The following is a 15291-nucleotide window of genomic DNA, read 5'->3' on the forward strand; positions in this document are numbered from 1 at the left end:
AGCAGCTTACTTGTCGGCGTTTACAAAGAATCACATATAAAATAATTTATTCTGCACATAGTTATCTGTATATATAGTATAATATTTTTATGTATGTATATTCAATAAAAGGCTTGTTCTTTTTAGCTGAAGTTCTTGCACAGTTCATCTTTTTCATTTTTCTCTCGTTGGAAAAAAAGAGAAAAAATGAACAATTTAATCAAAAAAAAACAGGCTTGTAGTTTTATTCGGCTCAATTTCATCGATGTAAGATTAACTTTAATCTCGGTTCAATTTACTTTTACTTCTTCCTAATTTTAAAAAAATTAGAATAAGATAAAATGAGATTAAAGTTAATTTTACATTAATAAAATCGAGCCTTAGCAATAAAATATATGCAAGGATCTTAAATATTGCGAGTCTTACATCGTGTTTCAAGGAACAATGCAAAATGGCATAAAATAGCAAATTATTGCTTATCAAAAGAAAATATAATTGCAAATACTACAAATATCACAATTGAATCAACTAATACTATCTATAATAAGAAAAAATTTCGAGTATTCATCAATCCGTATTTTACGGTAAAATTAATTAGTATACTAACAATCTGTACAAATAATTATTTTATATTTTATCAATTAATAATAATTTCGTTTAAACAGCTTTGTAACTGATATTTACATCAAGGCTTGCATTATAGATAATATTAGATTCATTCAATTAGACAAAAAGTAAAAAGAATTAAGAATTATGAAGTATTTTATTAAAAGCATTGTAGGATGTCTCTAAATCAAATATCAATTGTCTAACTTGAGTATCTGATAATTCGTCCGAGGCGGACATATTGTCAAGTGTCTGTAACCATTCTGAAACTTTCTCTTTGCCATCAAAGTCACTGGGTAATATACTGAGACGATTCATGGTATCCATGAGATCTCTTAAATCTGGATGTAGTTGATCCATGGCTTTGATTTCCAGTCGTAATTTATCCATAAGAGTAATAAACAACGAAACAATGTCGGCAATGCACTTAGAAGTGTTGCCTTTATCGTCTTTAATCGTGATCGGTCTGTCTTCCTTGATTCTTTCGAGAGCAGCAGGACAATCTAAACGGAATGCTCTGGTGAAGAGGTCGATTGTTGGAAATTGATCGCTCTGTACCTACAGCACATGAAAATAATTAAACAATATTCAAAATAATTAAAATTTATATTTTGTTTGCAATCAGATTTTAACTCCTTCTATCTATAATCTGGGACATTTTTGTCCAAGTTTTTTTTTATGTTGTATGCTTTAAGAATGTGAAAAAATTCAGTTACTTTTCTACATTTCTTTTACTTTTCTATATCTCATTAAATAATTTTCTCAATTATTTTAGAAGGAGCTAAACTCTGCTCTTCCTTATTTCAGAGAAATTTAAAAGTAAAATTTTATTTAAAAAGTTTATACTGCAGATAGAGAGTTAAATATGTTTCTAAATATCGTGTGTATGTATGTATATATATATATATATATGTAGAGAGAGAAAGAGAGAGAGAGAGAAAGGTAGAGCAAGATATATACAGATCTTGTTTTATGCTTTGAAAGCTCACCTGCTTAAAAGCTGCTCTGTATTGCACTAACAATTTACTACATGCTGCAGTGTATTCCTTTGGCGTAACGCAGTCTCTGATATAAGCCTTTTCCAAATGTTGCAATGTATTTACTACGGCATACAGATCTGCCTGATTATCATGCTTCTCCCTTTCTCGGGCATTTTTATACAGCTTAACTTCTTCATATAACTCGGGACGATCCTGAGTAACCGACATTATTCCAAAACTGTAAAGAAAACTGATATCTCAATAATACCAAAAAGTTGCTTTGAGGTTAGGTATTCACAGTAAGAAATGAAGCAATCGCCTATTGTTTATGGAGATTTCAGCTACTTTAACAAAGCAAATGTTATCTGAAAGACCCAATTGAATGATCTCGAACTTTATTAAATTAGATTGCAGCAACTCGAAGAAATATCTAATGTTGAGTAGTTTGACTCAATAACATAAAGTTCCTAAGAATTTTTACGTACCTTTATGCAGCGAATATCGTTAATTTTATATTTATAATAATAATAATTACTATGGATTGTCTTCAAACATCAAGAATAATAAAATTAAAGCGCAATAGACAGCTAAACAACTTATCACTAAACAACTTCTTGATATTCTTGACATTGACAGCAAAACGCTGGCAAATCATAATGACTGCAGAGCCATCTGCTGTGAGTCCCTATAACACTAATCCTATGGAAGACAGTAACCGACTTTATCTATTGTAAGTTAATTTACAATTTTACAATTCTGTTATAATTTTTATATTTTACAATTTATTCTTAAATACATATAATTCTAATTTGAATATATTACAGTCTTTCGCAATTAACAGAGATCTACTTTAACATAAATAATAACTGTTGATTTAAAAAATATATATCAATTTATTACATATAACAAATATTATATATCGATATTATAAATATTATAATCAATCTTGTCAATTTAACATATTAATAGCAAATATCACGTAATGTATGACATATTTGATTAAAAAATGATTGGCTAAACACATATACAGATTGCACACTTAACTTCTATACTGTATTATATATATATTTTACTGATTTTATAACGAAATTATCACAATTATATACATATATAATTAATTCAAAATATAGTCAGCAGCACTTGAACTGATAAGACACATAAAAAGTGCTTTTATTATAAGTGCAACCTGCAAATATTATAATAGAAACAGAAAACTGCATCTTATTGCTAAATGTACATAAATGTAAATAAAATTAGAAATTAAAAATCTGTTGCATCACGTCAGGTTTATCACTGCTAGGCTTTCTCGCACAGAATGGCAATTCTCTTTGTTCTTCTATACAGGGACAGTTAAATTCTTTGAGAATTCGTTTTGTACATTCACGCGATTTTCCCGTATTTTCAAAAATATTAGGTATTTCACAATTATCATTTATATTTATATACATTGCTTCTAGGGTAAGATCATCCTTGTCTAAAATATTCCAAGGCGGATAAACGTTAATTATAACTTTAGATATCATTTTTAATGTACCGACTATATCACAGACCAACATAATTGTTATATTTTTATATGAAACTTCCTTTAATTGAACCTGAGTATTTTGTGCCTCTGCCTGTTCATCGCTTTGCAGGAGATTGAAGCGATCCTCGATTAGAACACCTTTCAGAAATTGGTTGCTAAATTGTTTTGTGCACTCATGTACAAATATACTGATATACTGTGCCGATGTAATGTCATGTTCCTTATTCAGTCGATAACGCCATATACGAATGCTGGATACTTGCGCATTAATCAAAGAATGCAATCTTGCAGCCATACTTCCTCTGGAATAAAATACGACATCAGAAATTATATTTATGAGACATCATTGTCCATACAACCAGGTCATTCCAGCAATATTTCATCAATATTTCAATAAATTCCAATATTACTGCAATATTGCTGGAATTTGTTTGAAGCAATACTTCTTCTGTGCTGTATGAGTTAATACCTACTTTTTAGGTCTGCGACGTTTTTTTTCAGAGTTCAAAAGATGTGCAAACATATTCCTGTTAGGAGACTTTTTCGATGGTGTTGTTATTGTGCTAATAATGGCAGTTTGAGTCGATTTGCTACCTGTCTTCTGTGTGGTTTTGCTTAAAGATTGCACCTCAGAGACTTTAGTTGAAAGAGGTATACTTTGATTCGGCTTCATTTCTGCTTCCGAACAATAAACTTCATCCAAGTCAAATGGTTGTCCTGAAGGGATCGAATATTTATCTACTATTAAAGATTGAGATGTTTTTGCAATTTCTTGTGTATCAACATCCTCTATGAAATGACTTAGATTACTGTTACTGCTAGATGTGTTTGTCAGTCCATTATATTCTTCATTTTTGGTATCATTGTTTGTACCTGTTTCTATTCTTGAATCATTTCGATCAGTATCATTACTTGAGCTGTTAGCAAAACTCAATTTCTCTTGTGTCGATGGTGAAATTGTTTCTATATATTTCTGATATTTCTCTGGACTTTCCTTTGCTTGAGTCCAGATGATAAATGTTTCAGTTTTAATATCTAAATTGTTCTCCAACTTATCTTGGTCCATAGGCATTTCTCTTGGATTATTACAATAACTATCAGGTTTCGTTATTAACTTTATATTTGGACCTGAGTTTTTAGGGTCAGGTAATTTTGAAGATTCTGGCGAAACACTATCTTCTACTTTATACTGTAATTTTTTTCTTCTCTTTTTCTTAAAAATACGATGCATACCTAGAATAGGAGACGTCTCGTCAACAACTATTTTTTTCGTGTCAGATGGTGTAAGCTGCGTCTCGCTCGTAGGTTTATTTTCCTTACTATTCTTTTTATATTCATCATTTGACTTATTGTTAGACCATATATAGTTCGCAGAGTGCCCTGCATTCTCTTGGTGATCCACATTGCCCTGCCTTCTTTCTGCAGCGTTTCTATTTACACAGATCTTTCTGTTAAATCGTTTCCTGCCCTTACCAAGTATCGGCGATGTCTGGGAAGCTGTAGTATTTGATGTTTCTAAAACGGTGGACATCTGAGATGGATCGCATTTGCCATTCTCGAGAGTCTCGAGCCACTTAAGCACGTAATCCTTCTTCTCGGTACATGGTATGTGAGCTACATTCTTGTCGATTACGAGGACGCGATTCGGTACGTAGCACTGGTCAATGGCATTGAGTTCGAGGATCGATTGTCCAAAATTCAAAGATCTTACATGTTTCGGCTTAACATTGCATACTAATGTACCTCCAGAGCGACTGCAGCTTGGTTTATTGTAATCCGACATCGCGAACCCGATTATTTATGGTATATAACCTGCCGGCGGTGAAATTGCACAGCTGCGTAAATCGGAGCATCGGAGTCATATGTGACTATTGTGTGGACTGGACGCCGCCATGTCACGTGTTACCGTAGCAACCAGTCCGTATCTTGAAGCCGTTGCACCCTGGAGCGCGTCAAATTTTAAATTGGGGTGTTTTCCATTTGGCGACACAAATCAAGTATCTATACAAATATCGTTCCATAAGTAATAAATGTTTTTATGGATTGCCAAAAAGATAGAACTAGAATTTATATCGACTTATGTCACTAAATAGAAAATATCCATTCCCATCCACGTACTCCCTAGAATGTAGATTAGAATATAATAGGGGTGTGTTCGGAAAGACGCTTTGAGCACTATTTATCATCTTATCTTTATTTTACGTTTAATAAATGATAAATATAGAACAATAGCGCTAATAGCATCTCTCCTACTTATTAAATTCTTTAAAGTGAATTCGCTCTAAAAAGAGCGAAAATTGTGCTAACCTTTTTTAAAAAGTGACTGAATTTTCTATGTTTAAGAGCGAGATTGTACTCTTCAGAGTGAGATTCACTTTAAAAATTTTATATAAAGTACATATCATTTTGTTATTGCTTAATATTCAATGAAAATAATAAGAATAAAATTGCTGCGTTCAACAGAAAAAATAGTTTATTATAATAGACTTTTTTTAAATACATAATTACGATTTAAATATTTAGCATGAGATTCCTTGAGAATAACTAAAAACAAATTATATTAAAAAACTTTATAACAGTTACAAAGTTGAATGTATAGCCAACGCAGTACGTAAGTGGTCTCGGGTGGGAATCTGAACATAGTCTAGAGAGGGTGGATTGTGTATATTGAAATGAGATGAAAATTACAAAGTTAGCGAATTTGCTAAAATATTTATGAATCTATTGATCAACATTTAGTAAAATGTATATATTTATATATAATAGTTTGCAGAGTGTAAACAATTTACTCTCACTTCATAATATTCATTTCAAGATATACAATCGCGTGCGCGCGAAGCTAGTTCTTTATTCTTTGTTCGAAACTTTCACACAAAAGAATAAAGTATTCCAAAGAAAAAAAAGCATCGAGCAATCGTCAGTCGATTGTTTTCTTCAAATTTGTATGATTTAACAGAACACAAATAATAATAAAATAAATTTTTGAAATATTAATATTTTTATAATTATACATAAATATATTTTTTTAAATAAAATCTTAATGAATCAATACAATTTTTTAATGTAATATGATTTCTCTAATTATTTCGCATATAAAAGTAATCAGACAATGATATTGAAAAATCGATAGTTTACATTTGTATAGTTTATTTTTGTACATAGGCTATAGTAATTTTTAATTTCTAGTATTACAAAATTTTATATACATATAATAGAAAAGAAGTTTAAAAACGAACTTAAAAATAACAATAATTTACATTAATTTAAGTATAATATTATAAGAAACGATTTTAAAGCGTCTTCAATACTTTAATCATTATTTAATACTCTTATATAACTCTTATAATGAATATAGTTATAGAAAGGAAGAATATTAGAAAGGAAGTTAAGTTTTTCTATAAGTCGAATAATATGAATTAATTAAAAGATGTGTACATTAAATTTATCAACATTACTTAAAACATTCTATATGTATAATGTACATTGCATATGACCGTTTTATTCCGTTCTTTACTTTCCCGCTTTGATGACGTGCTTAAACATACAAATGCGAGATTTAGTGTGATAATATCCTGTGCTCCGCGGACCTGCCTCAATATAGCATCCGCTGATTTGAGCCCTGATTTGAGCATGCGGATGTGATACTTGGACGACTATCTTACCCCGATACCAAGTGCTCTTATTCAAATAGAACGACAAGGTGTTCCTTCCGATCTCGTTCAACCGTGATTGAACCCTCACGCTCTCATAGTATTATTTTCGATGAACGTTTTCAAGTAGAAAAGTATCTAAGAATCAATAAAATCTTTCTCTTTTTTCATATTAAATACAAAAATACTATTAATAGTACTTTTAATACACATAAAATAAAAGTGATTAATTGGCCAGTGCTAATATTATTTTTGCTACGAGGGTTGCGTAGGGTTATTCCATCAGTTTCAAATTTCAAGTGATATGAAAATGCAATGGCAGCAAACAATTTCTTTTCACAGTAACGTGTTTACAACTACATTATAGTTGCTTCTTCAGAGCACAAACATGTTCAAATGTTTAGTACGTAAAAATATGTGCTGTTTAGAAATATTAATCGCGAGAAACGGATGAAAGAATCCGGTTTTTCTTAGTAAGTAATATCAAGAAAGAAAAAAGTAGTTGAATTGTTTATTTCGAAGAAGATGTCTTATAAAATTCACCCTTGCACTAAAAAATATATTTTTTTATAAATTATTTGTTTGAATAGTACCAACTGGAAATATTTACTTAAATATAAAGATATATTTATTTGATACAAGAACATTAACTTGATTTAACTATCAATTTTTATTGAGTAAATATATTTATTTATCGTAAGCAAATTTTGGTTGGTGCTATTTAAATAAATATTTATTAAAATTGAGTATACATTGTTTCTCATTGTGCAAATAATCACTAACTTATTCAAGTAATAAATTGTTCCATTGACGTTTTGGTAGTCTTCCCTTGAGCTCTTCTCTCGCTCTGTTAAAATTATGAACAATACATTACTCTAGTAGAGAGAGATTCATTTATAAAATTTTAATTTATAAAATTAAAGAGCAAACGAATTTTATTGTTTTGCAGCATAGAAAGTCGAGAAATCAGTAAGAAGAATAGAGAGAGAGAGAGAGAGAGAGGGGAAGAAGGAGGAGAGAGAAAGAGACCGCGAGAAAGGGTTTAGACCGGTGTGTAAATCTAAATCGGCGAGAGAGCACCGCGCTGTGCTGGCCGCGCGGGCACAATTACCGGGCGGCGAGTGTCGAGGAACCCCATTTTATATATTAATAGTCGAGATAGCCGCCTGTGTGTGTCACGTTACCGAGAGGGCCACCTCGGTTAGGATGGCGGGAGCCAGGGGAGAGCGGTCTCCGAGGATTGTTGTTGGGAAGTGGAGGAGGTCGGGAAGGGGGGGGAATCGGTCTCGCGCGGGAGCGAGAGGACTCGAGAGATTCATACGATCGACCGAGGGAGATCGAGCGATCAGATCCGCGGGACGGGCAGAGGAGAGACCTCGAGGGGAGCCTCGAAATGATAGATACGAGGACGGTATAACGCACGGACCCCTTGTATCTCTACATGGTAGCCTCAGTTCCAGTTCGCGATGGAGGCTACTTGCTCCTTCTAGTACTAGGTAGTTGTGTACTCCTTATCAGGGTGCGAGCAAGCAGAGCGTGCTCGAAAAAGAGGACAGGGTGAGAGAGGAAAAGAGGCACGCGTTGAGGGAGAAGGGTGAGCAATATAGGGAAAGAAATAGTAACTATAGGAAGGATAAAAAAAGAGAGAAAGAGAGGACCAAGAGAGTGTTGAAGAAGACATTGCTTAGGAAGAAAATGGAGACCTTAAGAGGGGTAACAAAAGAAGGTGATCTCTCTGTAAAATATCGGTGATTAAAGAGATAAAAGATCCAAAGGGGTGCAAGCCCAACGAACAACGTTCTAGACCATTTCCTTGAAGAAGCATCGGGTGCCCTCGATTTGTCCTATACTTCGGGGTACGTTTTCCTTCTCCCTCGACAGTTCGTGTGGGGGGGTGACGATTCGCGGTAGTGGTCCAAGACAAACATCGTGAAATCGCGTCATTTCGTAGCGAAACGCGCGTAATACACACATACATGTCGTCATGGTAGAACGGAGGTGACCGGATGCTGGGCGGTGCAGTGATTCGATTGATTCGCTGAAGAGTGTTCGTGGCTTCCACCGAACTTCCGAGTGTCGCGTTAAGTGACTGTACGTGTGCGTGCGTGGGTGCGTGCATGCATGCGTTTGTGTCTCTCGTTGCGTGAATGTACGTACATACGTACATGCTTGCGTGCTTGCGAGCGAATGCTGATCGGGGGCTTATACAGTGACGCCTTGGGCGTTCTTGTGTACGTGCGGGTTCGCGAAGGAAGGCGAAACCTGGCTGGTGGTCGCCGAGGTGGTCCACCCAAGTGAGAGCATCGTCATCATCCTCGTCATCAGCCCCCATCTACGCGCTGCCGCATTTCAATCAGCGCAGCGTAGAGGAAGCGACGGCCGGACGCGCGCGCCTCATCGAGCTTTCTTCGATTCTTCGCGGTAGGCCGCTGGGCGTGAGATCAGCATCGGTAAGATCGAACAAGGGATCGATCATTGACGAAAGGCGCTAGAAAGTTTACAGCTCTTTTGCGAAATTATATTTTTCGAAAATTTGAAATCGAAACGCTTATTTTAACGCAAATTAACTAAATATCTTTAATTTTACAATGAAGATGAATAAAGAAACTGTCGTGCTGAATCGGAGTTGGTTACTTTAAAATTTGGGTATTTGAATAAATTAATTCAATATGATCAGTAAAAAAGTTACGTTCTTAATTTATTAAACCATCTTTTGAGAAACTAATAATATAATACAATTGATGAGTTTTGTATAGGTATATATGAATTGTCCTTATTATTAGTATAAAGGCAAACCCAGTCACGTTCTAATCGACGTTAGTCAATTATATGAAACTGTTATGCAGCGTTTTATGAAGACGTACATTATCTTTATCAAAGAATTGGCTTAGAAGCTATCAAGGAATTGTTAGATCGTTCTTTTAACTTATATTTGCATTTTGTGACGTGTCCGATTAGTTGATTTGTATCTGCATTTTATGATATGTCTGATTAGTTGACCACGTCAGAGAATCCACGTCACAGTGAGGTACGTCATCCGCCATCATTTCTCTTATCAGGCGCAGCTATTATTATATATAACTATCGTTGAGAGAGAAATAGAAATGACTACGTCCTTAATTTTATCAGGTGCAAAAGTATATAGGTTTTTCATAAAATTGGTATTAAAAAAAGATCGATACACAATAATCGAGATTATAATATTTTGTTACGGAAATTTAACGCTGGAAGGTGATTAATTACCTATTTTAAGTATTCAAAGCATTGTTGTAATAATTTTAATATTCAAAATAAGTAATTATCTTCACTATCTTTTAATATTCAATTTCAGCATCGATCTTTTAAAATATTAATAGTACTTTTGCAACAAATCTCTCCAATTTAATACTAATCAATAATTTAATACTGAAAATAATTAATTACTTAATTTTTTTAGTATTATTGCAATAGTGCTTGTAATCCTGTAAGAATAAGTAATTAATCACTTTCAGTAAACTTTTTGTATTAAATTGGAATTACTGTAAGAGATCTCATTGACATCAAGAGATATAAACTTTTATTAGATTTCTTACGAAATTTTTTCTTTCTTACGCAGTAATAATATATTGAGAATTCATCGACTTACTATAGTTATTTTTATAATATTCAGAAAAGTATAAGAATAAATTTATCAAATCTATGTAAACGCCAAAATATGTATTATATAGTTAATTTGTTTATGTTCATGTTGTGATAAAATATAAAGTTTTACAGGTCAAAGATATGGCATAGTTAACATTTCTTTATTTACTTTATATACTTGAAACATAACGCAGATGCATTATTTATGTATGCATTAGGTCGAAAGTTTAATAGCTTCAAGTATTGGAGAGAATATTTAATGGAAGTTTCACGAAGTTGTCATTTTGTCTATCTTTAGATAAAAGTTTGATCTTTAATAACTATATCGTTATTGGTTCTATCGGAACTTGTACTAATATTAAAAATTTGTTTACGAATAGTATCTATGTGAAAACATACATATTTCTATAATTGGTTTATATAATTCTATTATTTTCTTACAATGATATTTTTTTAAAGTAAACTTGTAAAAATCGTAATTTAAAATCATATTTGGGTGATTTAGAAAATTATGTAAAATAGATTACGATGTAACATTTTTATTGAAAAGAGGAATTAACGAGGAAAACAAGGAACGCACGTTTGCATAAAATTACAAAAAAGTAGAATTGCAAATATCTTATATCAGGAGTGACACGAATCTCAAGAAGAGTCGCGTAGGCGCGCGGATTCGCGTGCACCGCGAACGCGTAGATGGTAGAAATAGCGGGGAGAACGAGCGGGAGATCGCGTTCAGGAAAGAAAGAGAGGGATGGGCAGAATGCGAAGGCGTGCGAAGCGGAATGACATTGTTGCACCCGTGACGTCACTCGTAATTGTAACGAACAATGAGAGAGGCACGACTGTAGGCTCGTGAGCCGCATGTGTTCCGAGGTCTAGGGTTACCTGACGTCAGTGGCAGGCTGACTGCTAAGCCTTTTCTAAATATTATAGAAAAAAGAGCGTCATATGTGGCTCTGGTAAACCTTGCAGATTCAAGAAATCGGTGGCCAATTAAAATTTGGATAGATTATGGAAGCGTACAATGACAAAAAAAATTTACTACTGTTAATACATATGTTTTCAATGATATTAACTATCTACTGATAGTAAATAAATATTTATATACAATAAAAAATATATTTAAATCAAGGTTCTTGTATCAAATAAATGTGTATTTACATTTAGTAAATATTTAGTTAGAATATTATTCAAATCAATATTTTTAAAGTTTAATACATTTTTTCAATGTAACAAAATTATTAACTTATTTTGTTATTTATTTTCTCCCCTTATTTTTAAAAATAAGCGTTCTATTTTGCAAGAAAAAGATTATAGAAGTTGTCGATTACTTTATCGAATTATTAATGCTAATTATTGTATCGGCAATAAATTATTTTGTTAAAATTATATTGTGATAAAAAATAAAAATATAAATTTTAGACAAGAACCAATATTGTATATTACTATTAAATCGCTATTAAGGCAGATTATAAATTAATTTTATTGAACTTGATCTAAATTCTAAGAGATTTATATTTGTTCAAAGCTATAACAAATGTACGAATTTAATTTAAGGTAAATATATCAGTTAGTAGACATGAAGAAATTGTTGGACAAAGTGATAAAAAATATTTCAAATATTAAGTTTTTAATGATATGTACAATTCTAAATAAATTCGTTACTAAATTTTTATAAACAATTTAGAATTGTACATATTAAAATGTACTTAATTGAAATGTTTTATCACTTTTTGCCCAACAATTGGTTCATATCTACTACATTGGTACATTTACCTTATTGCTATAAAAGAAAAAAAGATTTATTTGTTGTCGTAATTACAAAGCATAATGTCGTTCACATTAAGGTATGTTATAACGTTTGCGATAAAGTAAATATTATGATAATGACAATCAAACAGAAGTTGATCAGTTATTTTAATATCATTATCAAAGCAATGTCAGTTACATAAATTCTACAAATACGGAGGTATTATTTTGGAGGAAAAATGCATTATCAGTTTGACTATTGTGTTGGTTCCTTCAGATAAAATAACAAATATTAACATTTCGTATCATCAAAACTTCCTCAAATTGCTTACGCACGATCACGCCACACTTTAACAAAATCGGATAGGTCGTTTCCATGAAACAGTAAATAAAATCTTGGCAACATTCTAAGTCCATGCGAATGCTTGTCATCGTTTGTCGAGAAAAGACTTCTTTGAGAAGAAGACAAGCATGTGCTGTAAGCTCGATTATCGGCGATTTCGTGACGATATTAATTTATCGGCAAGCACGTGGGCATGCCATTAATGGTCTTATCTAGCCATAACTTGCATGTGCGATCATTTCATTCATTTTGCCACGTTTTGCTGTCTTAAATATCTACTGTTTCTAATTGTAAGTCAAAAAATTCTTAAACAAAAACAAGCTTATCGGGTATTCCCAAAAAGTTAATAATGTACGTGTATATTGTAGAATTATACAAGGTGTCTCAAACTGACAATAAATATTTTAAAAACAAATTCGTTATAATATTTTAAGACAAAAAGCCTGATATAAAATTGTCAAGGCTATGATAACTTTTATATTTAGAAGCAGAGTAAAAATTACAAATGACGGGACTAGAATTTCACGTGTAGCAAGATTCCATTCAGGAGTAGCAAGTTGATCAGTGTGAAGGTGTTGAATTGTGTCAAAAGCATGAAATTCGAGGAACAGCTTTCACTAATCATCTTATCTTTTCTGAAATTCTAATCCTGTCATTCGTAATTTTCGAACTTTTTCCATTCGAAAACTATCTTCAGCATTTTTATATTAGACTTTTCGTCTTAACATGTTACAAAGAATCTGTCTTTAAAATATTTATTTAGTCAGTTTTGGAACACCCTGTATTATTTTGTAGATACATCAAGAATTGTTAAAATATTTGCATTCTTAGTAAAGATATTCTACAATATATCTTGCATTATCGAACATTTTTTTAATTCTATATGTACATAACAGATATTACATATTTTAATATTGAAAAGAATAAATACGATAGAGACAGATTAAAGTGCGTAGCACAGCGCTAAATCGTGATATAAACCACTTCTTTGCACCATTAATAGTTTATAACTAGTCATATCATTTTAAGTACACAAACAGTACAAATAACGTTGCGCTCGCGGAGATTTTTATGTAAAAAAAATAGGAAATCGTCTAGCGACAGACAATTCGTTGCAATCGCACCGGATGATCATAATTTATAAACGTACCAGAAACAAACGAAATACATTTATACTTACTCATCTATTTATCGTAGACTGCATCGGATGACGTAAATTTGAATCATTGCGTGTTTTTCTTGTCACTGCTCGATAGAAGCTGCTTTTTCTGCAGATCTAGTTGCAATAAGCGCTTCCTTATTCTGGTTATCGTCATGTGTACTCAGCACGTTTGACATTTCACCTTTCAGAGGAACATATTTGCATGCATATTATAGTAATTCATGCTAAATCGTTTTCATGACTACTTTAATTCGAATTAACACTAAACAGAGATTCAATCAAATCTCAACTAATTTTAATTAATAGTTATATAAAAATGACGTATATCTTTGTACATATACAAGTAGATATCATTCGACATTCCATATTGTAGTTTCTTAATTTATTTCAATGATCAACTTTTAACTCGGACTTTGATTTGTATTTAATAATAATAATAATAATAATATGTCTCTATTTTTTTCAAAACGGAGCATACTTTGCGAGAAAAACAAAATACGTTTTTTAGGGAGAAAGAATTTGAAGAAAAATAAGGCTATTAGAACGTGCGATTATTTTCGCAAGTAAAATTTGTATTTGCATATCTCAATGTTAAATATAGTGCAATAAGTAACGAACATAATAAGAGATATGCACCTATCTTTGTTAGAAGGTGTTCTTAATTACACCAGTTATGTGGGTCGCCACGTGCGATCACTATCGATGCGTAACTTACTGGCAGTCGTATGTCGATAGTCATTGCGCGTGGCGACTCAAGGGCAGGTCATTAGTCAAAAACTAATGCTCGGAACGATAATTATTTGTTTTTTTTTTTAACGTTTTACTGTGTTTTCATATGCGAATTTCGGGAGACTCTGCATCTGTGCATACTTCATGAAGAATTAAAACTTTGAGAAAGTAATTACATGCTTTTAAAACGCTGAAAAAAGTAAAAGGTTTACAAAAGTATAAACACTTGCTAAATAGAGAAAGAACAATTAGAGTAGAGACTAGGGACCGGAAAGTGTGATTAACAAGCTTATCGTGAATATCATGAATAATAAAGTCTACAAAATGTCAATATTGTATTAAGTTGTCTCAAAAGTTCTTTTTGCTTCTTTTTATTTCATGAACGAAGCAATTTACTGAAGTTGAAGAGACTTCGATTGTGTCTCTTTGGACGTTCGAAACAAGTTGCTGGGGTTTGATGGGATTGTTCTACCCTATTCTCCTTATTCTCTGGAGACTTTGCCCCTTCTGACTTGGTTATTTCCCCTAAAATAGTTTCTTCGTGATAAAAAATTTAGCATGTCGAATGACGTAAAAAAAATCGGCTCATATTTTACCGATAAACTTTAGGAACATGTGGTAATCTTTCATAGAGATGAAGAAATTTGATTTAGTATTATAGAATGACTTCTATATATGGCGGATATATATATTTCAGTAAATTATTTATTAATATTAAATATATATTAATACTTAATAATGTTAAAATTATTAAGTATCAATAAAAAGTTCAATAAAAAGATTTTTGAAGTAAAAGAAAACGATAAGCTTTTTTGCGATAATCTGATAAATATCCTTTCATTTCTTGAAGTGAAATCTCATTCTAAAGAGTGGAAATTGAGTCAGTCTTCAAAAAGAGTGGTTCAATTTTTAATTTTTAAGAGTGAGATTTTACTCATCGGAGTAAA

At 32.1% G+C, this 15291-nt stretch overlaps 2 protein-coding genes across 2 annotated transcripts; both read right to left on the reverse strand.

Annotated features, from left to right (window-relative positions):
- Positions 1-723: 723 nt before the first annotated feature.
- LOC108772158 (vacuolar protein sorting 28) lies at positions 724-2085 on the reverse strand. Its single transcript, XM_018537641.1, has 3 exons — positions 2051-2085; positions 1575-1803; positions 724-1143 (listed from the first exon to the last, which is right to left on the reverse strand). The coding sequence occupies exons 2-3, from the start codon at positions 1791-1793 to the stop codon at positions 724-726; spliced, it is 639 nt and encodes a 212-aa protein (XP_018393143.1). The 5' UTR covers positions 1794-1803; positions 2051-2085.
- Positions 2086-2167: 82 nt separating this feature from the next.
- Positions 2168-4873, reverse strand: LOC108772117 (uncharacterized). The gene is made up of 3 exons (XM_018537571.1): positions 3564-4873; positions 3012-3392; positions 2168-2264 (listed from the first exon to the last, which is right to left on the reverse strand). The coding sequence occupies exons 1-3, from the start codon at positions 4871-4873 to the stop codon at positions 2168-2170; spliced, it is 1788 nt and encodes a 595-aa protein (XP_018393073.1).
- Between the last annotated feature and the right edge of the window lie 10418 nt (positions 4874-15291).

Source organism: Cyphomyrmex costatus, unplaced genomic scaffold, assembly GCF_001594065.2.
Source record: "Cyphomyrmex costatus isolate MS0001 unplaced genomic scaffold, Ccosl1.0 scaffold18, whole genome shotgun sequence".
NCBI classification, from domain to species: domain Eukaryota; kingdom Metazoa; phylum Arthropoda; class Insecta; order Hymenoptera; family Formicidae; genus Cyphomyrmex; species Cyphomyrmex costatus.

Coding starts and splice junctions, on each gene's coding strand:
- LOC108772158 (XM_018537641.1), bottom strand. CDS start 1,793: ATGTCGGTTACTCAGGATCGTCCCGAGTTATATGAAGAAGTTAAGCTG. Junction 1,144..1,574: donor ACAGAGCAGCTTTTAAGCAG/GTGAGCTTTCAA, acceptor CATGTGCTGTAG/GTACAGAGCGATCAATTTCC.
- LOC108772117 (XM_018537571.1), bottom strand. CDS start 4,873: ATGTCGGATTACAATAAACCAAGCTGCAGTCGCTCTGGAGGTACATTA. Junction 3,393..3,563: donor AAACGTCGCAGACCTAAAAA/GTAGGTATTAAC, acceptor ATTTTATTCCAG/AGGAAGTATGGCTGCAAGAT. Junction 2,265..3,011: donor GATCTTACCCTAGAAGCAAT/GTATATAAATAT, acceptor TGTCTTCCATAG/GATTAGTGTTATAGGGACTC.